The sequence below is a fragment of the Alternaria alternata genome, assembly GCF_001642055.1.
Source record: "Alternaria alternata strain SRC1lrK2f unplaced genomic scaffold CC77scaffold_12, whole genome shotgun sequence".
NCBI classification, from domain to species: Eukaryota; Fungi; Ascomycota; class Dothideomycetes; order Pleosporales; family Pleosporaceae; genus Alternaria; species Alternaria alternata.
Window position 1 is genome coordinate 23,306 of NW_017306201.1, and position 18,674 is coordinate 41,979.

Sequence of the window (18,674 nt, forward strand, 5' to 3'; positions counted from 1 at the left end):
TCTCATTACCCTCATCAACAACCTAGGCCTCTACAGCAAAGTTTTACCAGCCCTCAAGGCCTCGAGATCTGCCATGGTAAACCGGACGTACCGATTCTCGCCTGGTTTCATCCACATGACTACATCATTACCACCTCCCACAACCTTGGTGCCAAACTTATCGATCTCCATGCCTTCTTCACGCAAAGGCGCCTTGTTCTGCTTCTGGTTGTCTGTGTTGCTCGCTTCCTTCACTAGACGTAAGAATAGCGGTACCGCGTATCTCGGTAGTTTGCTTCTGGAGTAATCCAGCAAAGCTTTCCAATCAAATGTGTCGGGACTAACGCCATCAGCGAGCCGTAAGGCTACGCAGCCCGCGCGACCATCATGCCTAGGGACTAGGGTTCCATATACGATAGCTTCGCCTACACCGGGATATTTTCCGAGAACCTCTGCTACCTCGGCCGTTGACACGTTTTCGCTCTTCCACCTGAAGGTGTCACCTAGTCGATCGAGGAAGTACCAGCGCCCATCGTCGTCCCGTCTAAGTGCATCGCCAGATCGATAATACAAATCACCCTTCTGGAACACGTCCCTTTCGAATTTTTTAGCTGTAGCTTTCGGGTTGTTGTGATATCCAGCAAATGCTTGTTCATTCGGTACCGCGACTAGGATCTCTCCACCTTCATTGTACGAGTTGCGCTTCACGAATCCAGTTTTAGGGTCTCGTAGAAGCTCGCCAGTTTCCGGGTCAATGGGCACGGGTACGTAGATGTTGTTGAGAGCTCGCCTGATGATAGCGCCGTGTTGAGCAACAGTTGTCGCTGTGAATGGCCCTTTACTATGAACCACCATAGCCAGAACGCCCTCGGTGGAATTGAAGAATTCGATGACTTCTGGGACGTTGAACCGCTCCTTGAACCTGTTCCACACGTCCGGGCGCATACCATTGCCGTACATGGCGCGTAGTCGATGGTCTCGTTCTCTCGGATGTGGTGGTGCCATGAGCAAATACCGCGCTGCTTCGCCGACATAGACGAAAACAGTGGATCGAGAGTCGTGGATATCATCCCAGAAAGTGCTCACTGAAAACTTCCGTCCTATTGCCACGCTCATTCCAGCGGTCAACGCGCCCATTACCGCTAGGCCCCCCGTACCATGAAACAATGGCATGCAACAATACCATCGATCTCCATCTGGTCCTGCTTTTTGGTCGAACGGAAGGTTTTGCGGATTTCCTCGTTCGTGATAACGGTTTACCATGAACTTTCCTGCTTTTGGCAATCCTGTCGTTCCCGATGTGTACAGGAGGCATGTCGGATCGGTACCAACGACATTCTCTCTGTACTCATCACCTGGCACTTGAGTACTGCCCTGATATACCTTGCTTGTCAACTCTTCATCGACCTTGAAAGCCGTTACACCCATCTCTTCCACTGTTGCCCTCACGCCTTCGAACCTCTCCATACACCCCTCTTCCTCGTCAACAAGCACAATCTTTACACCCGCGACTTTAAGGCAATGCACCAAACCCTCTCCCTTGAGGTTGTAGTTCAGATGAGCAGGTGCACACCCGATACAAAAGAGACCGAGCCAGATGACCATGAAGTCTGCGCTGTTCATCATATAAGTAGCGACCATATCTCCAGGTTTCACGCCTTGTGACAAAAAGAAGTTTCCCCATTGGACGGCGCGATCGTGAACTTGTTGCCAGGTGTAAGTTCTGTCGCGGGACCAGATACATTGATTGTTACTGTAAACCGGGACATGCGGAGCAAAGGAGTACCACAGGGATTGCCGTTTAGTCCTTACTGTATTGATTTAGCTTCGAGAAGGGACATTACGTATGCCATACGATCAAGTATAGCTGATGGAGGATGATACATACCTAGTTCCTCATAGTAGCCAGCCGCTCTCTTCTTAAACCTCAGTGCCCTCAGATCCTGTCCAATGTGGTATTTGCCGTTGACGTATGCTGCTAGCCCGGAAATAGCTGCCACAGATGCAGCGGCCGCCGTTGCATCCATGTTTGCTTGAGTAGAATCTTCTTTTTTCTGTTTTCAGTAGGATGTAAGGTTGCAGGGAGAGCGCAGGACAGGAAGAGAGAAGCTACAGGTTAAGGAGAAAGTTCAATGTTTGGCTATGATCTTCACAATTGCCCGTCGTCGGTCCTACTGCTGGGCATGGAGCTAATGAGATGCCGAGGTTCGAGTCAGTACTGTGGATACAGCTTGACGCCACGACGCGTAGTGAGTGCGGGGTGACCTAGCGCGTCGGACAATTGATTGTACGTCGGTTACATGTCTTTGGGTAATTATTTGCGAGACTTGGAGCGAGGCTTCCAGAGGGCGAGCTTGTTCTACATGAGCTTGTTGGAGTGGTTTTCGACGGCGACAAGAGGGCATATTGCCGATCATGACTTCGACAGCGTCAGACCGAGCTATCCTTGCATGGCAGCACACTGAAAGAGATCCTTTCTCAAGCGGGAAAGCGCATATGCTCACGTATGAGTTTCGTGATATTATGATACAATTGCAGCGCATGGTTTCCAGCGAAGAATGCGTCCTTGCTGTATCTTCCACATGTATCCTGACTGGCTGCTGTCGTTATCCTACCTGACCGTCTTCTTCTCCTTCTTGTTGATATTTTCCGTTCCAGGGGGAACTTTCAGCCCTCCAAATACCAATGCACAGACTCCGACCATGCCGGCGGCTCCGGTTGCATATGCTGTTTCGCGGCCCGTCCACCAGTACAAAGTGCAGAAGATGAGAGGTCCTAGAGAACGACCGATTTGACCTGGCTCACGTCAGCAGACAGTTTGAGTGGCGCGATACTTTGACTTACCGAAGCTTCGATGATTGCCCAGCTTATTGCCTCGCTCATCGGCGTTCGCCTCAAAAGACGAGAGACTGTTGAGACCAGTGACGACAGTCGCGCTCGTTACCGCAAGAAGTGCGGCCGCTCCATACAGTGCGCCCTGTGTCTGAACCCTTCCAAGCATAAGAAACGCGATTGTACAGCTGACCACTCCCATCTGAACCACCTTCAGAGGGTGCATCCGCCGCACTACCGACCCTTGTAGTAGGGAAGCAACCAGGCCAATAAAACCAAGTAATCGACCAGAGTCCTTCGCCTGATAAGAGAAGAGATCGTAAGTCATAAACGGGAGCGAGAATTCCATGCCGCTGAAGAAGAGGATAAAAGTAAAATGTGTCGCGTTGAGTAGATAATGCGAGTTCGTTCGGACACGAGGTTTCGGTGCTTCACTGCTTTTGTCATGTCCGTTTGCTGTGCCGTTCTGAGCCTTGTTCGCCGAAGGCAGCGTCTCCGGGAGACTGGTGTACAGGTAGATGGTCTCCGAGATGATCAGGAATAAAGAGAAGCCTGCTGCCATGGCAAATGGGTTCTTGTCCATGACCTGCAATGTGGACAGGTATGCGCCTAACGCCGGGCCGAACGTGAAGGCGATGCTGAAGCACACGCCGACAAGGGCCATGGTCGCGCCTCTCTGGCTGTCGTCGCTAATGTCGGTCGCAATAGCCATTGCAAGCTGCACATTGCCCTCGCTCAGGCCTCCCACAACGCGACTGGCAAGGAACGTCCGGAAATCGGTCGCTGCAACCCACAGCGCTACGCTGAAGATATTGCCCACCATAGACCACAGAAGCGCTGTGCGCCTGCCATATTTGTCTGAGAGCGTCCCGATGAAGGGCGAAGCGATAGCCTGACACAGAGAGAACAGCGATCCGAGTGCGCCGCCGAGCAGGACTATGTCGTAGCGGGAGTTGATAGGTTTCGCGAAAGAGTTCTTGTATGCATTGAGCCCAGCGAGAATCTTGGAAAGGATGGTGTTGGGATCTCCCGTCTCATGGTTGCGGTAGAATTCGATAAGTTTGGGAAACAGCGGAAGGATGAAGGTGAAGGATATCTGCATGTAAGGGGTGGTCAGCCCACGCGAGCGGTTACACGCGACGGAGGATGACGTACCAAGTCTAGCAGCAGCGAAATGAACAGCACTTTCAAGACCCTCTTTCGCAGAGTCGCAGACACCGGTGTCGTTTCGGATCTCATGTTGAAGATGTGCGATGGTTATCCAGCCCAGTCGCAAGAGCCCCGAAGTAGCGAATGGAGATGTGGACACAAGTAATCGGCGGCAGCTGTCTGGTTAAAAGCAGCGCAGCGATCGGATGGAGGGGGCGAGGTCTAGGTCAGCTCGGACTGCAAGCCCTCATCTAATGATTGACTAGAAATAGAACAGGTTGCGAGTTATAGTCATTGGTGGCAAGCGCCGAAGTGTATTCGGGTCATGACGAGGTTTGGCCGTTCGCCTGTGGCTCCGTTTGTGAAACAGGCGCGAGCGCGAGGTGGAACATGTGGGCACGAACCACATACATGAAACAACACAAGGAAGTATATGAGGCGACTAAGGCACTGAAGCCCACATGTTCAAGAGTCATTGTGTGGGCATGTCGTGAATAGGAGAAATGGCTTTTGCGAGCGTACGATGGCCTGAGCAGGTGCCCTGGGCGGGAAGCTCAAGTTGAGAAGCCGAGGCAATGTGTAGCTTCATGTCGATCATCAATCCGCAGCATCACCCGACTACGCCAATAGTTTGGTTGTAAACGGGGAGTCTCCCGACATTCCAAATGGTCTACGGAGAAGCTCGTTGTCTTGATTCAGATCACTAACGCGACGACGTATCCCCAAAGCATACGCTGTGATTCATACTATTGGATTACCAACGGAGATCACCGCAAGCACCCTAAGGTACTCCCTACACCCACCGCCCAAGCGGAACGAGCCTCTTCATAGTCGGGGTAGTCTCAACCAGATTCTCTTTAGTCCCGAATCCACCATGGGCGACCAACAAACAAATCGGCAAAAGGCAATGGCGGCCGTACATGCAATGTTCGAAAAGTACAAGTTGCTTGCAGCCCGCAGGCCCAAGAACCATGTCGTATGAAACTACTCAGGTCAATGGAAGAACTGTCATTGATCATGTCTAGGACTTTGACCGAGAAGTCATGTTGAATCTGGAGCTCGTGGATGCAAGCCTCGATGGTACAGTTACTTATGAACTCGTCATTGGGCCCAACTTTTCGAACTTGAACAGTAGGTGCTGTTCCTCGGGTACTATGACAACTTGGAACTGAAGTGCAGTAGATGTTATGCATGGAGGCGCCGCCGGTGTTATATTCGACATGTCCACGACGACGGCTCTTTGTCCTCTTGCTCGGCCTGGGTTCTGGGAATTCATGGGCGGCGTAACTCGTTCTCTCAACATCTCCTATCTTAAGGCGGTGCCCATCAACACCAGGGTGCGACTCAATAGCAGAGTGGTAAGTGTGGGCAAGCAGATGGCTATGATCCGAGGCGACATGACCAGCCTGGATGGCAAGACAACATACTGCACAGTGGAGCACCATAAAGTGAATGCGCCTGTGGTCAAAGAGCATCTAGATGTAAGAACAGCGTGGGATGAAGAATTCGCGAGGGAATGGAAAGCGAAGGGCATGAAAGAAGTGAAAAGCAAAATATGATGAAGTTGCCCAGGCCCAACGCCGAGACATGCATTCTGGATATTTGATTCATCATGACTATGGCCAAAAGCGGTATTGCGAAGCATTGGCCTACTTCCTCTTGTTGAACTTCTTGGACTCTGCACTGGGTCAGTATCTCTCGCAAGATGCGTCTCCAAGACATGGGTCTTACCGGCGGCGGTCCTCTTCTTCTTGGGCGCACCCTTTCCTCTCGACTTTGCAACGTTGAGATGCTCCAACCAGTCTTCCTCCTCTTCGTCGATAATCTGGTGTTCGGGGTACAGGCTGCGCAACTGGCTGATGGTTCCTATCCGCGGTGGGTAGTAGGATGCGACGGCGGGGCCCTTGAGGCGCTGGTGGAGGATGCGCGATCCCAGACGAAGGCGTTCGGGGTTGTATGTGGTGTTGAAGACCTTGCATTGAACCTAATCCAGTCAGTGCGCCGAGCACAATGTCCTTGGAGCAGGCGTCACCTACCCTCATCAGGTCCAATACCCGCTGCCGTGGTACTGCCATGGTGAATGCGATGCTGGACTGCAGCGTTGCGGCGAATCTGAAATGTCGCGGAGGTGCCCTTGGCGCTCGCGACTAGCGCGGCTGAAGATGTCACCAACGCTCACCACTCGAGACTGCGACCAAAACCACACCCATAGCTTAATTGCTCAACTTCACCATGGCATCGCAGAAACGTGGCGGAGGCTTCAATCACTACGGTCGCGACCAAAATCACAAGAAGCACCAGCCTCAGCATCGCAATGGCGCAGGCTACAACACTAACCCATCGGCGCCTGAGCTGTCTTCGAAAGACATGCAGACGGGCCTGGTAGCTCTGTTGGACAGGTTTGTCGCCGATGAAACTACCATGGGTGCAGATAAAGACATGCTCCACCATGCGCACCAACTGCGCCGACTGCTCTGCGCCCGAAACGATTCAGCCTCTGCCAAAGCGAAGCGCGAGCTTGACCAAAAGAGGCCTGACAAGGCAGTCAAGGTCGCCATACCCGATTACGTCGAGCGAAAAGTACGAGTCGCCCAAGATCTGCCTCCCCTACCGCCCATCAATGAACCCCATCTCCACGAAGCCGTTTTCACTCATCGCTCCGCCATCTTCGATCCCAGCATTCCAGGCTCAACGCTCGGCGAGGACCTCAGTCTAGACTACGAACGACTCGAACTACTAGGCGACGCCTATATCGAACTCATCGCCTCCCGCGCCCTCTACAACCGCTTCCCACATGTCGACGTGCCAGAGCTATGCATGTGGCGCGAACGACTAGTCGAGAATGTGACCCTGGGCAAGTTCTCCAACGCCTACGGCTTTCCAGACCGACTGAAGCACCGCGCTGTGTGGGACAAGAACTCCAAGCAATACCAGAAGGTAGTCGCCGACATCGTCGAAGCCTATGTTGCAGCCGTCGTGCTATCAGACCCAGAGAACGGATTCGAGGCCGCCGAAGCATGGCTTACTGAGCTCTGGGCACCACAACTCCTAGGCTTCAGGGAGAAGATTATCGAGAACCCTCAGGCTAGAGACGAACTGAACAAGCTTGTGCTCGGCAAAGGCGTCAAGCTCCTTACCAAAGAGGAGAGGCCTATGACATACGACTCCAACAGCGTGCAGTGCTACCATATCGGCATCTACCTTACTGGGTGGGGCTACAAGGATGAATGGCTCGGGAGCGGCGATGGCCAGAACAAAGTGCAAGCCGGTGTTGCCGCGGCTGCCGATGCCCTGAAGCGGAACGGTCCGGTCTTGCAGGACGCTGTACGGCAAAAGAATGAGCTGAGAGCGGCACGGCTGAAAGAGCAAGAGGAGAAGGAAAATGCTGCAGGGGGCACTGAGCAGCAAGCGACCCTTAATCCCAAAGAGTCAAATGGTAAAGCAGAAGTGTCAGACGAACAGGGTAACAGTGAAAAGAAGCGGAAAAAGGAAGAAGACGATACCTTACACGAGAAGAAGAAGCACAAGAAAGAAAAGAAGGAGAAAAAGCGCACAGCCGCAACTGATGATGACAGTTCCTAGATCGCATCCACGAATGTCCTTGAGCAGAGCCTTGCTAAGGATATCAATTCTTTTAGGTGACCCGAGAGATGTTTCAAGTAGACGATGGCCAGGTAGGTAGGTAGGTAGCCATCAAGACTTCTTCTTCTAATTGATGTTTTGACGATACCCGTCAACAGTTTTGCCGGCTATTCGACTCTCCGTCTATCGCGGCACGTTCTATCGTTGAGAAGCTGAGTAGCTGCAAGGTAATGCCCTCCAACCAACATGTGTCTAGGAAGACATCGTGTTTTACCGGAGCGTATAGGCTACCTTATCTGCTTTTGAGCTAAATCGATGGGCAGGTACACTGCAATCAAAGTCTCGGTAGCCCGTAGTATAGCTCAAACATGAAAGATTGTATTCTCGTCATCCATCGAATGCCCGACTATAACCTAGCGTGTTACGCGCATCTTCTCTTTTGACCGCAAGTCTCTGGTATGCCCGCCTTGAACGCCATATAATTTCCTTGGATTCTCTCTACTTCTTCAGTGCTCGGCCCGCGATATCCTTGCGGTACTGCATGCCGTCAAAGTGTATGCACTCCACGCCCTTGTAAGCCTTCGCAACAGCCTCCTCCAGTGTCGGCGCAGTGGCTGTCGATGCGATGACGCGACCACCAGCTGTTTTGAGTGTGTTGTCGGAGAAAGAAGTTCCAGCGTGGAAAAGAACGACATCTGTACCGTGTCAGCATGGTCACTCGACTCCATCATCGAATGCAAGAGAAAACTCACCCTCTGGCACAGCATCCAACTTCATGACTGTGCCCTTTGCGTAGCTTCCAGGGTATCCACCTGCAGCTACAACAACCGTCGCCGCACTCTTGCTCGAGACTTTGACGTCCACATCCTTCAACTGTCCGTCTGCACATGCAGCCATGACTTCAGCAAGATCGCCTTCCATGAGCGCGAGTAAACTCTGTGTCTCTGGATCGCCGAAACGAACGTTGTATTCCAATACCTTGGGTCCGTTCTTGGTCATCATAAGTCCAGTGAATAGTACACCCTTGAACTCAAAGCCTTCGGATCGCATGCCATCAACGGTGGGCTGGAGGATGTCCCTGTCTACGCGCTCGAGTACGTCCTTGGGCGCGATGCGTGTTGGCGCGTACGTTCCCATTCCTCCAGTGTTCGGTCCCTCGTCGTTGTCGAAGATACGCTTGTGGTCTTGTGCTGGTGGTAGGGACTTGATCGTGCGGCCATCGCTGAACGTAAGGATTGATAGTTCGTCGCCCTCCAAAAACTCCTCAATGACAACCTCGTCACCCGCAGTTCCGAATTCTCGTGTCAGCATGATGTCTTTGAGCGCTGCATGTGCCTCCTCTTTGGTCTGTGGTATGATGACACCCTTGCCTGCTGCCAGACCCGAAGCCTTGATGACGACGTTGTGTGAGATGGAGTCGAGGTACGCTTTTGCGTCGTCGTATTTACTGAAGTTCTCGTACGCGGCGGTGGGGATGTTGTGTCGCTTCATAAAGTCCTTGCTGAATGTCTTGCTGCCCTCCATACGTGCGGCAGCCTTGCTTGGTCCAAACGCCTTGATGCTCTTGAGACCATTCTCCTGGAAGTAGTCGACAATGCCTGCTACGAGTGGTGCTTCAGGTCCTGGTATTAACAAGTTGACATTCTTCTCCTTTGCGAAGTTGACGAGACCGGCAAGGTCGGTGTCCTTTACATCTGTTACGTTGGTGACTTTGCTGTTCAGCGTCGCGGTACCGCCGTTACCGGGGCAGACGTAAATGTGCTCGATCTTGGGCGATTGTAGGAGTTTCCAGGCGATGGCATGTTCGCGGCCGCCGTTGCCGACAAGTAGAACGCGGAGAGATTCAGACATTGTGTTTGCTATATGAAGGTCCAGTCGTATCTTGAAGATGTTTGCGACTGGAAATTTTTGGGAGCGGAAGCGGAACCCCACCGTGGGGTAAGCGTGCAGGGATCAGCGGGAGTGTGAGGTCACCCTCAGCCCTACCAGTTCCCTTGCCAACTACGAAGTGGCGGTGTTACTATAGTAGGTCATAAGAACCTGGCTTTCAATTGACGTATCGCATTCCATTGGAGAACAAACCAGACTACGGGGTATCGATCTAAGAATGATGTACACACGCAAGATTGCGCGCTGCATAGTATGGCAACACAAACTCCATGTCTACACGACGATGGATCTACCTTTGTGCAGTCGTCCAGAAGACTGCTTGCATCTGCATTTACACCTGCAGCCTTTCTTCAGAGAACCATACCAATAGTCCTTTAGGCTCGCGTCAAGCTGGAGTATCTGCACAGAAACAAGGATATAGATGATCTGCCGCCTTGTGCTCTCCTCGTGCGTCGCAAACCAGTAGAGCATGGAGATGGAGATGGATCTCAACAACATCCATGTGATATCGTAAAGAAGGTAGCCGACGACAGACGACCATCCGTCATGCTCGCACTTTGCAGAGCATTCTTGCGTATTGGTTGTATGGCCGGAAGCGCTCCTTGATGATTGCTGATCCAGTCTGCTGAGGGCGTCGAGTCCTGACGATCTCCGTCGTACGGCACCTGGCATGAAGTCACATCAGCCCAGGCCGTTGTGATTCTGCTTTGCCTTCATGAAGAGCTGACCTAGCACATCGTTTTGCGCTGGGCCAGGACTCGGCATGTATCCTTGCTGCTGCTGATGCATGCTGGGCATAGGGTGGGTGTTGTGGTTGTGGATGCTGAAGCCGGCGTCTTGCTCGCGCTGTTGACCGAAGAGTTCTCGCAGCGACAGTTGGCGACCCATGGGAGCGGAGGACGCGGCTTCGGCGGGTTCGGTCGCCTTGGCAGTGGGCTCAAGGGCTTCGCGACTCGCTCTTGCCTTGTCGGCAATATCCATCATCTTTGCGGCAGTCTCGACACGGCAGTTGGCGGTGGAGGCAGGCGGCGGGTCGGCGAAGATCCAGATGCCGTAGACCTGCTCGCCCTGGATGATGACATAAGGGTCTGATATCTCCATCTCTTCGCTGCTTGTGAGCTCCTGGTAAAAGTTGTCTAGGCCGCGGCGGTTGAGGATAATGGCGCAGTATCGCTCAGCGCCAATGGGTGAGGGGGTGAGCTGGCAGATGAAGAGCGTGCCCTCAATGCCCATCTTCTCCCATGACTGCGTTTCAAGGTTGAAGGTATACAGGGCGGCATACGGAGTGACATGCTCGATGGATAGCAGATCGGCGTACTGGCGACGGAGGACGGAGAAGTTGAGCTCTTCGTTGGACCGCGGAGGTGGGAGGGGCACGTCGACGGCAGGCGGCGCGTCTGTCTCGTAGTCTGACGGCTGTGGCGGCGGCTGGGGCTGGTTCGCGCGGGCTTTGCGGTGTGGCGCCATGTCTGGTTGAGGATATGGTGGTGGTGAAGGAGAATGGGCCGCGAGTGGGTTTGGGGCAGTGGGAGAGCTCCTGCATGCAGCCTGCGCGGCATGTCGAGGAAAGCTTGGGCCTGTCAACGCACCGCCATAGCATAGCCCTAGCCCTGGGCCTGTCCGCGCCTTCACCATCGTCATTGCTAACAGCGGCCTGTGGCTCAACTGCCCGCTTAATCGCACCAAGTCGTCACTATGGGGCGCCCGCACTTTCACTCACGCAGACCCTGCATCCCCTCCCTGCAAACCCCCGGCACCTCTCCGTCACCCGCACCCGCCGCCATCCTTCTGCCCTCACCCCGCCATGGCGCCCGAAGCAGCCTCTTCTGTGCGCTCCACCGAGCGCCTGGATGCGAGTATCCCTGGCGCTTTCCTTGATCCGCGCACTCCGAGCATAGCTTCCATCACCACGCACCAGACGTCCCTCTCGCAAGCCCTCTACGAGCGCCGCGCCGAATACACGCGACCGCGCAATGTGCGCATCAAAGTCGGCACCTGGAACACGGGCGCCCAAAAGGGCACCGAGCAGGACATTGGCAAGTGGTTCGTCCAGGGCAAGGGCATTGAAGAGTCGCTCGCTGGGCTCGGCGTGTCTGACCCTGGGGAGCACGGCAAGGGCGGCAGAGAGAGCGTTCCAGCGCAAGAAGCACGACATAGCACGCGCGAGCCGACTGTCCCTCACCACGAAGCAGGCGAGGTCCCGGGCGGACAGGACATCGATATCTATGCGCTTGGTCTGCAGGAGATTGTCGACATCACATCCGCCGCAGAGGCTCTGAGACCGTACACCGACCCCACCACGGCCAACAAATGGAAAGCGTCGCTCGAGGCTGTTCTACCCAAAGGTTATCAGCTGGTTTCCGAGCAGCAGCTGATTGGCCTATGGCTGGTCATCTATGCCTCCCCAGAAGTCGTACCGCAGATCAAGAATGTTAGTACCACCAGCGTGGGTACTGGCTTGATGGGCTACATGGGCAACAAGGGTGCTGTAACAACCCGCATAGTCTTGGGAGAGACGACACGACTTGTCTTCATAAACTCGCACCTGGCTGCTGGTGCAGACAAGGCATCCTTGGACAGGAGGAATTGGGACGCTGCTCAGATCAACTCCCGAACGCGCTTCGACCCCATCGTTGACGCCTTGGGATCTTCGCAAAACACAGGTGAGGGTCTGGGTGAAGAAGACTTTGCCTTTTGGTTCGGCGACCTAAATTATCGTCTCAACGGTATGCCGGGCGACGACGTGCGTCGCCTGCTCACGATTCACACAAAAGACATGGACAAAGAAGGAGACCATGGTCGGTCGTCTACATCTGGTGATTCCGCATATGGCTCAAAGCACTCGTCTGAGGATACGCGCGACGCCGTTCCCGAGCCAGCAGAACTCGATCCCGCTTCACTGCAAACCACCATCTCGTCGTTGCTGCCGCACGACGAATTGCACCAGATGATGAAAGGCGGCAAGGCTTTCCACGATGGGTGGGAAGAGGGCCCTGTCCGGTTCCTACCGTCCTATAAGTACGACATCGGAAAAGTTGGCGTTTTCGACTCAAGCGAGAAGCGCCGCTGTCCCAGTTGGTGCGATCGCATCCTCTACAGGACACGAGCATCCAAACAGCAATATGACAGGCGGATAGAGGATCAAGAAGCAGCGCGCAAACACGATGAAGAGATGAAGTTGAAGGGTATCGACGTACCAGGAGACTACGATGTCATGTATGAGTACGACCCTGACACTGATGGGGAGACATACGACGAGTACGAGGAAAATGAAGACCCTGAGCCTGAGCCAATCAAAACAAAGGATGATCTTCCTGTAAGTTTACTGCACTGTTCCTAGCTCTTAGTGTTGGAAGAAACAATTGACTGACTGCTATCGTTTAGGCTGAGCTGCTACTCGAGTACTACACCACCCACATGCGCGTCCTCAGTTCCGATCACAAGCCCTTGGATGCAGTCTTCAAGTTACAATACGATGCTGTCGTTCCGGAGCTGAAGACTGCTATCCATGGTGAGGTGGCTCGTGAGATTGACCGTCAAGAAAACGAGGGTCGGCCGTCGATTGCGGTAGTAGTAGAACGCGCGACCGGTTCTTCGCCCGACGATCGGAACAAAACAGATAGCACATTTGAAGGAGTAGACTTCGGTGACGTCAAATTCGCAAAGTCCTCGAGACGCAACATCACCATTGCAAATACTGGACGTGTACCAGCTACCTTTGGATTCGCCGATCGCCCGGTAGATAAAAACCAACCTGCTGGCCCGTTCCCCCCTTGGCTCTCTGTCACTTTCGACAAAGCACAAGACAAGCTCGATAAGCCAAGGCCAGACGACATTCATCAATACTTCACACTCGCTCCTGCAGACGTGCTCAATGTCGAGCTAAAACTCAAGATCGAGAGTCTGAATTCAGTGCGCGATCTCAATGAAGGGGATGCTATGATTGACGAAATCCTCGTCCTACGCGTTGAAAATGGACGCGACCACTTCCTTCCTATCCGCGCTCATTGGCAACCGTCGGCACTCGCACGATCTATCGACAAGCTGATCAAGATTCCCGAAGGCGGTATCAGGAAACTACAGAATCAGATACCAGCCCGTGGCGAGGTAAAATGGAGCGTGCCTAGGGAAGTATTCCGGCTGACCGAGGCGATAGAAGACTTGACGGAGCGAACCCTAGCCGAGTGGGACATGACCAAGAGTGAAGGAGAGAGGGCACCTTGGCAGGATAATGCAGGGTGGCCTTTTGTCAAGGGTCGGAGTGGCAGCGGACATGATTGGGAAGACGAGCTCGCAGAAATCTACGACGCGCTCGACTGCGATACGCCATTCATCGATGCGTTTTATCCAGAGACCCGCAGTAAAGAGCGCGTTGAGATGTTGGCCGAAGCCCTCATTACCTTTCTGACTAGCCTCACCGACGGCGTGATTACCAAGAGCCTGTGGGAGAAGTTGGAAGAAGCGTTAGCTCGCCGCGAGAAGGCTGCGAGAACTACACCATCTCTCGACTACTCCACTGATGATGAGAAGATGACCATCCTAGAGGTGTTGGCAACAGCGCCCAACCACAACGCTACCTTCCTCCTCATACTATCCTTCCTCCAGAATATCGCGAATCAGATCACCGAGGTGTCAAAACCGCGCCCAGAGGATAGCAGCAAGAGAGCAAGCGTAGACATGAGCCTTCCGTCCAGCCCCCAAGCAAAGGTTAGAAGGAAGACACTAAGCAAGGTGCCGGAAGTCGCTATTCGACAGCTTATTGTGAGGAACTATGCTGTCGTCTTTGCGGAATGCTTGGTCAAATGGAAGGACGGGGGAAAGGAGAAGGACAAGGCAGCTAGGAAAGAGAGGATGGTTGGAGTGCTGGAATTGTTCTTGAAGCAGGACTAAGGTGCAAAGTTGACAATTGATGAGCGTGACAGTCAGACGGCGATGATGCAGAAGGTTATAATGATACCCGATCAGTACATAGACCATATCGATTCGAGATTCCCAATTGCTGCATTCAGTATCAGGAAGAATCACCGTTGGCTGGGAGCCACGTCTTCTTAATCACGGCAACAGGTAGATCTCTGTCGGTCAGAGATGTCCAACGTTCTAGATGCCGACAGGGCGCGCTATACCACAGAAAGAATAGCGCTACCATGCATGAACCCAGGTTGAACCTAGCGCAACCGAGATATCAAAAGTCGCGCTTCATAAAATCGCTCTGCAACCCCTTCTGCAACTCTACAATCTCAATTCAACGTAAACGCAGTCACCAAAATGTCTTCCGTTACCCCTGCTTCACAGATACATCTCCGCACACCCCCGGAGCCGGGAAAGAAGACCACGTCCAGAACCTACCTCATCTACTTTGTCACCGGAAATCCTGGTCTCGTGGAATACTACCGCACTTTCTTGACACATTTGTACGGTCTGTTGAGTCACAACACAGCATCTGATCGCGATGTTGAATTTCAAGTCTACGGAAGAAGTCTGTCTGGTTTCGAAATGAACAATGCTGAGATCAAAACGATGAAATGGCGGAAACAGCCCCCATATGGACTGCAAGACCAGATCAGGCATTCTGAAGACGAATTGGCGGATTTGGTAGAAGAAGTTAAAGAGCAGGGAGCCAAGGATGTCAGGGTCATTCTTGTGGGTCATTCGGTGGGTGCGTACATCTCTTTGGAGATTATACGTAGGTTGAGGGCACATGGAATGGCGGGCGAGGATTTCGAGACGAGGGTTGTGGGTGCAATCGGGCTGTTTCCTACGGTTGTCGATATTGCGAGAAGCGAGAGTGGGATGAAAGCTTCTGTAAGTGGTTTCCACCATTCATGTGAAGATGGCCCAACAAGTATTTGAAGGCGCCTCTTCACACTGCTCCTGTCAACATACACTAACGATCTTACGCAGCCATTCCTGAAGAACTCGAACTTCGCAACATTCGCAGCGCTCTTCGTCAACTTCTTAACTTTTCTGCTTCCCATTTCCCTCATTGCGAACTTGATAGCAAAGTTTATGGATTTTCCCTCCGACGCGGCGCAAACAACTGCGGCTTTCGTTAAATCACCCCATGGTATTCACCAAGCACTACATATGGCGCGCGACGAAATGTTTCAGATTGACACCGACATCTGGGACGAAGAAATCTGGGGCGCCGCCGCCTCCGAACCCGCGACCAAGCATCCGCATCCCCGGCCAATCTTACGCTTCTTGTTTGCGCGCGAGGATCATTGGGTCGCGGATGCGACTAGGGATGCACTAATTCACAGCCGTGGAAGATTCAGCCGTGGAGATGGTGTCGATGAGATTGAAGGGCAGGGCGAGAATTGGAAACCTATCATGGAAATTGACGAGAGAGAGGGATGGCCTCACGGTTTCTGTATTCGCCATGGAGTGCCAGTCGCAGAGAGGGTAGCTGGGTACGTGAAAACGATTGTGGCACAGGATATGGCGAGGAAGTAGTAGCTATCAGATTGATAGTTTTCTTGACACTACAACCACGAACTCGTGGGTGGGACAAATCCTTACACAATTTACTAACGAGAACCTGTGCTGGAGCTCTGCAGTAGCAAGTAAAGACCTGTAGGTACATTTCGCTATCACGATATGAGGCTAGGCCATGATGCCGGTGGCCGGAGATCATCTTCCCCGCTTTTCGCCTACTCGCCCATCTCTTTCTCCATTCAGATCTCAGGACTTATCTCTTTCATTCGTTCTCTGTGCGGCTGTGTCGCTTTTGAACTCCAGACGTCTTTGCCTCGCTATCTGCTAGCAGCGTCAGCGCTGCATCCACCATGACACGTAACTCCCACAAAACTCCAGGCTCCCACAGTCAGCTATATCAATACAACGAGCTGCCTTGCGATGGATCCTTCCGCTACCTTACTCTTTACCGTGGCAGTGGCGCCGACCCACTCAGATGTAGGTTACAGACAGGGTCTGTGTTAAAAACAAAATTCGAAGCTATATCGTACGTGTGGGGAAAGAGCAAAAAGAACAAGAAGATCATATGCGATGGTCGTGTTATCAATATAACGACTAGCCTGTCCAACGTACTACGACGTCTTCGACTTCCTCACAGGCGGCGTAAGCTGTGGGCTGATGGCATCTGTATCAATCAGGATGATCTGAACGAGAAAGGTCATCAAGTAGCGATGATGGGGGAGATTTACCGTTCAGCGACTCGCGTTCTTATCTACGTTGGATCTGGTGATGATGGCCATGGCCCGCAGGTGTGCTCTTTGCTGGATGATGTCAATCGAATGATCGATGAGACATGCGAGCATATTGACATGTCGTGGAATTCCTATCCTTATCTCGAAAAAGATGATCCCATCCTGTCGGATACCCGATGGAAATCCCTCACCCACCTGAGCTGTCAGGACTGGTTCAAGCGCGGTTGGACGGTACAGGAAGCCGCCCTTGCACAGCATGGTCAGGTCATTTGGAATCAGACCACTTTTAGCTGGGAAAAACTAATGCGCACAGATTTGTGGCTGGTTAGGCGCGCTTCTGATCTACACCATGAACTCAATTTGGGTATCATGGCATGCCACAATGAAGCTTACAAGCAACGCAAGAAGGCTTTCGCGCGGATCTTCTCTCAGAAGTTAAGTTGGTCAGCACCCTCCTTGTTACGTACTCTCAATACGGCAAGGGCTTTAGAACTTTCAGATGCCCGCGACAGAATCTATGCTTTCATGGAGTTACCAGGAAGCTCCGAAAAGGTGCTCGCCATAAAACCCAACTATAACCTAGCCCCCCTGGAAATCTATCGGCAATTCGCAATGCAGTACGTTCGAGAGACTAAGAGTATCGATATTCTAGATTTTTTTCAAAATCGCCCATGTTCTGCCGATTTTGATGGACCTTCTTGGATACCCCGCTGGGACGTTGCCAGAATTCCTTTTGCGCCACGATTCCACCAAGATGGAGTACCACTTAGTTCACGTGACGGATCCATTGGTGAGCCAGAAGTCGTAGACCATCAGACTCTATCAGCAAGAGGTGTTGTCACTGATAGCATAAGATACGCCTCAGATGATTTCGAATATGACCTCACAACGCCGCAATCAGTGCGAGAACTGTGGACAGTCGTCGGTCCCATGCTTGAGGACTCACCTTATGAGTCCTCTTATAGGCTAGATGCCTTCCTAAATGCTTTGTCTTTGGGCAAATATGACGGAGAATGGTGGGAATGGTGGCGGTCTAGAGCTGCGTTTAAGGCATACCTTCAAACCGAGCACGATGAAAGGACGCTCAATGAGCCATCACATCACGATCATATTTCATCGAACAGAACCTTGGAAATCTCAAGAATCCATATGCAAGGCACCCGATTGGTAGTCACGGTGCGTGGGTACATCGGTCTAGCTGATGTCGTTGTTCAGAAGGATGACCTTTGTGGAATCATTTTCGGTCGCAATATACCTTGCGTCTTGCGTCAAGTCCCTGACAGCAATTACTACAGTTTCATCGGTAGTGCGTATCTCATGGGCAAGAAAAGCTACGAGATAGAAGAGGGCATTGTCGTTTTTTGCGACCCTCTAGGTCACGAAGACAGCAAGGATTGGGTTGAGTGGGACGTCGAAGAACAAGATATTTACCTACTCTGAGGCTGAAAGATCCAGTTACCTCTCTCCAGGATCGCTATCTTAGTCGCAGCTTTGGAACTCTTTACGAGTCAAATGATGACTGGGAGAATCCTGTGTGGAGACTTGCAAATTATTTGGGAGGCTTGGGATGTCGCTCATACCTATTCAACCTTTTCATGTCGCTTGCGCGATTTGACCTGTCTACAAGTCAAGAATGAGGGAATGCCTTGCCCCCACCTGAAGGTCTCGTCCCAGGTTGAAGCTAGACACTATTCTGCTGTTTGCTGAAGGGCTGCCCCTGCGGTGAGCATAATTTCAAAACGGGCTGAGTCTTCCGACTCTATGTGAGACAGTAAGGCTTGTGTAGATCTTAGAAACCTTCACCGACTTATCTCGCGTCGAGGGCGACAGTGTAATGGTGGCTGTTGCAAGAAGGATGGCTGCGCCCGGGTGGCCTAAGATTAGGGAAGGCGGAGAAGCGACTCTGGTCGTGATTGGTCGAATCGTACATCGTTGACGCATGCTGTGGTAGATCCTTGCCTTTCAGCCTTACTACCAACTCTATCCCTTCCTCTCTTTCATGGTTATTTCGATAATTGGCTTTGATGGACCAATGAATCTTCACTGCCATATCATCTCTACTGAACCTTGTTTGCG

The 18,674-nt window shown here is 52.5% G+C and overlaps 9 protein-coding genes across 9 annotated transcripts; 5 read left to right on the forward strand and 4 right to left on the reverse strand.

Annotated features, from left to right (window-relative positions):
* Nucleotides 1-30: 30 nt before the first annotated feature.
* On the reverse strand, nucleotides 31-4,050 carry CC77DRAFT_937093 (acetyl-CoA synthetase-like protein; the record flags this gene model as incomplete). The annotated part of the gene is made up of 6 exons (XM_018534531.1): nucleotides 31-1,790; nucleotides 1,868-2,033; nucleotides 2,510-2,554; nucleotides 2,600-2,775; nucleotides 2,824-3,907; nucleotides 3,967-4,050. 6 exons carry the CDS (start codon nucleotides 4,048-4,050, stop codon nucleotides 31-33), a joined length of 3,315 nt encoding a protein of 1,104 aa, XP_018385004.1.
* Nucleotides 4,051-4,555: 505 nt separating this feature from the next.
* CC77DRAFT_1020981 (thioesterase family protein-like protein) lies at nucleotides 4,556-5,594 on the forward strand. The gene is made up of 3 exons (XM_018525175.1): nucleotides 4,556-4,936; nucleotides 4,986-5,091; nucleotides 5,143-5,594. Exons 1-3 carry the CDS (start codon nucleotides 4,835-4,837, stop codon nucleotides 5,517-5,519), a joined length of 585 nt encoding a protein of 194 aa, XP_018385005.1. The 5' UTR covers nucleotides 4,556-4,834; the 3' UTR covers nucleotides 5,520-5,594.
* Nucleotides 5,205-6,028, reverse strand: CC77DRAFT_1020982 (hypothetical protein). Its single transcript, XM_018525176.1, has 3 exons — nucleotides 5,997-6,028; nucleotides 5,692-5,944; nucleotides 5,205-5,638 (listed from the first exon to the last, which is right to left on the reverse strand). Exons 1-3 carry the CDS (start codon nucleotides 6,000-6,002, stop codon nucleotides 5,610-5,612), a joined length of 288 nt encoding a protein of 95 aa, XP_018385006.1. The 5' UTR covers nucleotides 6,003-6,028; the 3' UTR covers nucleotides 5,205-5,609.
* A 164-nt stretch (nucleotides 6,029-6,192) lies between these two features.
* Nucleotides 6,193-7,542, forward strand: CC77DRAFT_936975 (ribonuclease III; the record flags this gene model as incomplete). The annotated part of the gene is made up of 1 exon (XM_018534524.1): nucleotides 6,193-7,542. One exon carries the CDS (start codon nucleotides 6,193-6,195, stop codon nucleotides 7,540-7,542), a length of 1,350 nt encoding a protein of 449 aa, XP_018385007.1.
* Nucleotides 7,543-7,791: 249 nt separating this feature from the next.
* CC77DRAFT_128999 (phosphoribosylamine-glycine ligase) lies at nucleotides 7,792-9,549 on the reverse strand. The gene is made up of 2 exons (XM_018530173.1): nucleotides 8,295-9,549; nucleotides 7,792-8,237 (listed from the first exon to the last, which is right to left on the reverse strand). Exons 1-2 carry the CDS (start codon nucleotides 9,391-9,393, stop codon nucleotides 8,041-8,043), a joined length of 1,296 nt encoding a protein of 431 aa, XP_018385008.1. The 5' UTR covers nucleotides 9,394-9,549; the 3' UTR covers nucleotides 7,792-8,040.
* A 564-nt stretch (nucleotides 9,550-10,113) lies between these two features.
* On the reverse strand, nucleotides 10,114-10,899 carry CC77DRAFT_1061939 (PH domain-like protein; the record flags this gene model as incomplete). The annotated part of the gene is made up of 1 exon (XM_018528478.1): nucleotides 10,114-10,899. The coding sequence occupies one exon, from the start codon at nucleotides 10,897-10,899 to the stop codon at nucleotides 10,114-10,116; it is 786 nt and encodes a 261-aa protein (XP_018385009.1).
* A 215-nt stretch (nucleotides 10,900-11,114) lies between these two features.
* Nucleotides 11,115-14,607, forward strand: CC77DRAFT_129162 (DNase I-like protein). Its single transcript, XM_018530175.1, has 2 exons — nucleotides 11,115-12,748; nucleotides 12,817-14,607. Exons 1-2 carry the CDS (start codon nucleotides 11,237-11,239, stop codon nucleotides 14,320-14,322), a joined length of 3,018 nt encoding a protein of 1,005 aa, XP_018385010.1. The 5' UTR covers nucleotides 11,115-11,236; the 3' UTR covers nucleotides 14,323-14,607.
* A 1-nt stretch (nucleotide 14,608) lies between these two features.
* On the forward strand, nucleotides 14,609-16,051 carry CC77DRAFT_129163 (hypothetical protein). The gene is made up of 2 exons (XM_018530176.1): nucleotides 14,609-15,234; nucleotides 15,334-16,051. The coding sequence occupies exons 1-2, from the start codon at nucleotides 14,698-14,700 to the stop codon at nucleotides 15,883-15,885; spliced, it is 1,089 nt and encodes a 362-aa protein (XP_018385011.1). The 5' UTR covers nucleotides 14,609-14,697; the 3' UTR covers nucleotides 15,886-16,051.
* CC77DRAFT_130050 (HET-domain-containing protein) lies at nucleotides 16,052-18,222 on the forward strand. Its single transcript, XM_018530179.1, has 2 exons — nucleotides 16,052-16,857; nucleotides 16,912-18,222. The coding sequence occupies exons 1-2, from the start codon at nucleotides 16,218-16,220 to the stop codon at nucleotides 18,036-18,038; spliced, it is 1,767 nt and encodes a 588-aa protein (XP_018385012.1). The 5' UTR covers nucleotides 16,052-16,217; the 3' UTR covers nucleotides 18,039-18,222.
* The last annotated feature ends 452 nt before the right edge of the window (nucleotides 18,223-18,674 follow it).

Excerpts from the sequence above, each read along its gene's own strand:
- CC77DRAFT_1020981 (XM_018525175.1), top strand. The coding sequence starts at position 4,835 with ATGGGCGACCAACAAACAAATCGGCAAAAGGCAATGGCGGCCGTACAT. Across the intron at positions 4,937-4,985 it reads GCAGGCCCAAGAACCATGTC|GACTTTGACCGAGAAGTCAT; the intron begins GTATGAAACTAC and ends GATCATGTCTAG. Across the intron at positions 5,092-5,142 it reads CAACTTTTCGAACTTGAACA|ATGTTATGCATGGAGGCGCC; the intron begins GTAGGTGCTGTT and ends GAAGTGCAGTAG.
- CC77DRAFT_1020982 (XM_018525176.1), bottom strand. Across the intron at positions 5,639-5,691 it reads GAAGAAGAGGACCGCCGCCG|AGTCCAAGAAGTTCAACAAG; the intron begins GTAAGACCCATG and ends GACCCAGTGCAG.
- CC77DRAFT_128999 (XM_018530173.1), bottom strand. The coding sequence starts at position 9,393 with ATGTCTGAATCTCTCCGCGTTCTACTTGTCGGCAACGGCGGCCGCGAA. Across the intron at positions 8,238-8,294 it reads GTTGGATGCTGTGCCAGAGG|ATGTCGTTCTTTTCCACGCT; the intron begins GTGAGTTTTCTC and ends GACACGGTACAG.
- CC77DRAFT_129162 (XM_018530175.1), top strand. The coding sequence starts at position 11,237 with ATGGCGCCCGAAGCAGCCTCTTCTGTGCGCTCCACCGAGCGCCTGGAT. Across the intron at positions 12,749-12,816 it reads AAACAAAGGATGATCTTCCT|GCTGAGCTGCTACTCGAGTA; the intron begins GTAAGTTTACTG and ends GCTATCGTTTAG.
- CC77DRAFT_129163 (XM_018530176.1), top strand. The coding sequence starts at position 14,698 with ATGTCTTCCGTTACCCCTGCTTCACAGATACATCTCCGCACACCCCCG. Across the intron at positions 15,235-15,333 it reads AGAGTGGGATGAAAGCTTCT|CCATTCCTGAAGAACTCGAA; the intron begins GTAAGTGGTTTC and ends GATCTTACGCAG.
- CC77DRAFT_130050 (XM_018530179.1), top strand. The coding sequence starts at position 16,218 with ATGACACGTAACTCCCACAAAACTCCAGGCTCCCACAGTCAGCTATAT. Across the intron at positions 16,858-16,911 it reads AGCCGCCCTTGCACAGCATG|ATTTGTGGCTGGTTAGGCGC; the intron begins GTCAGGTCATTT and ends TAATGCGCACAG.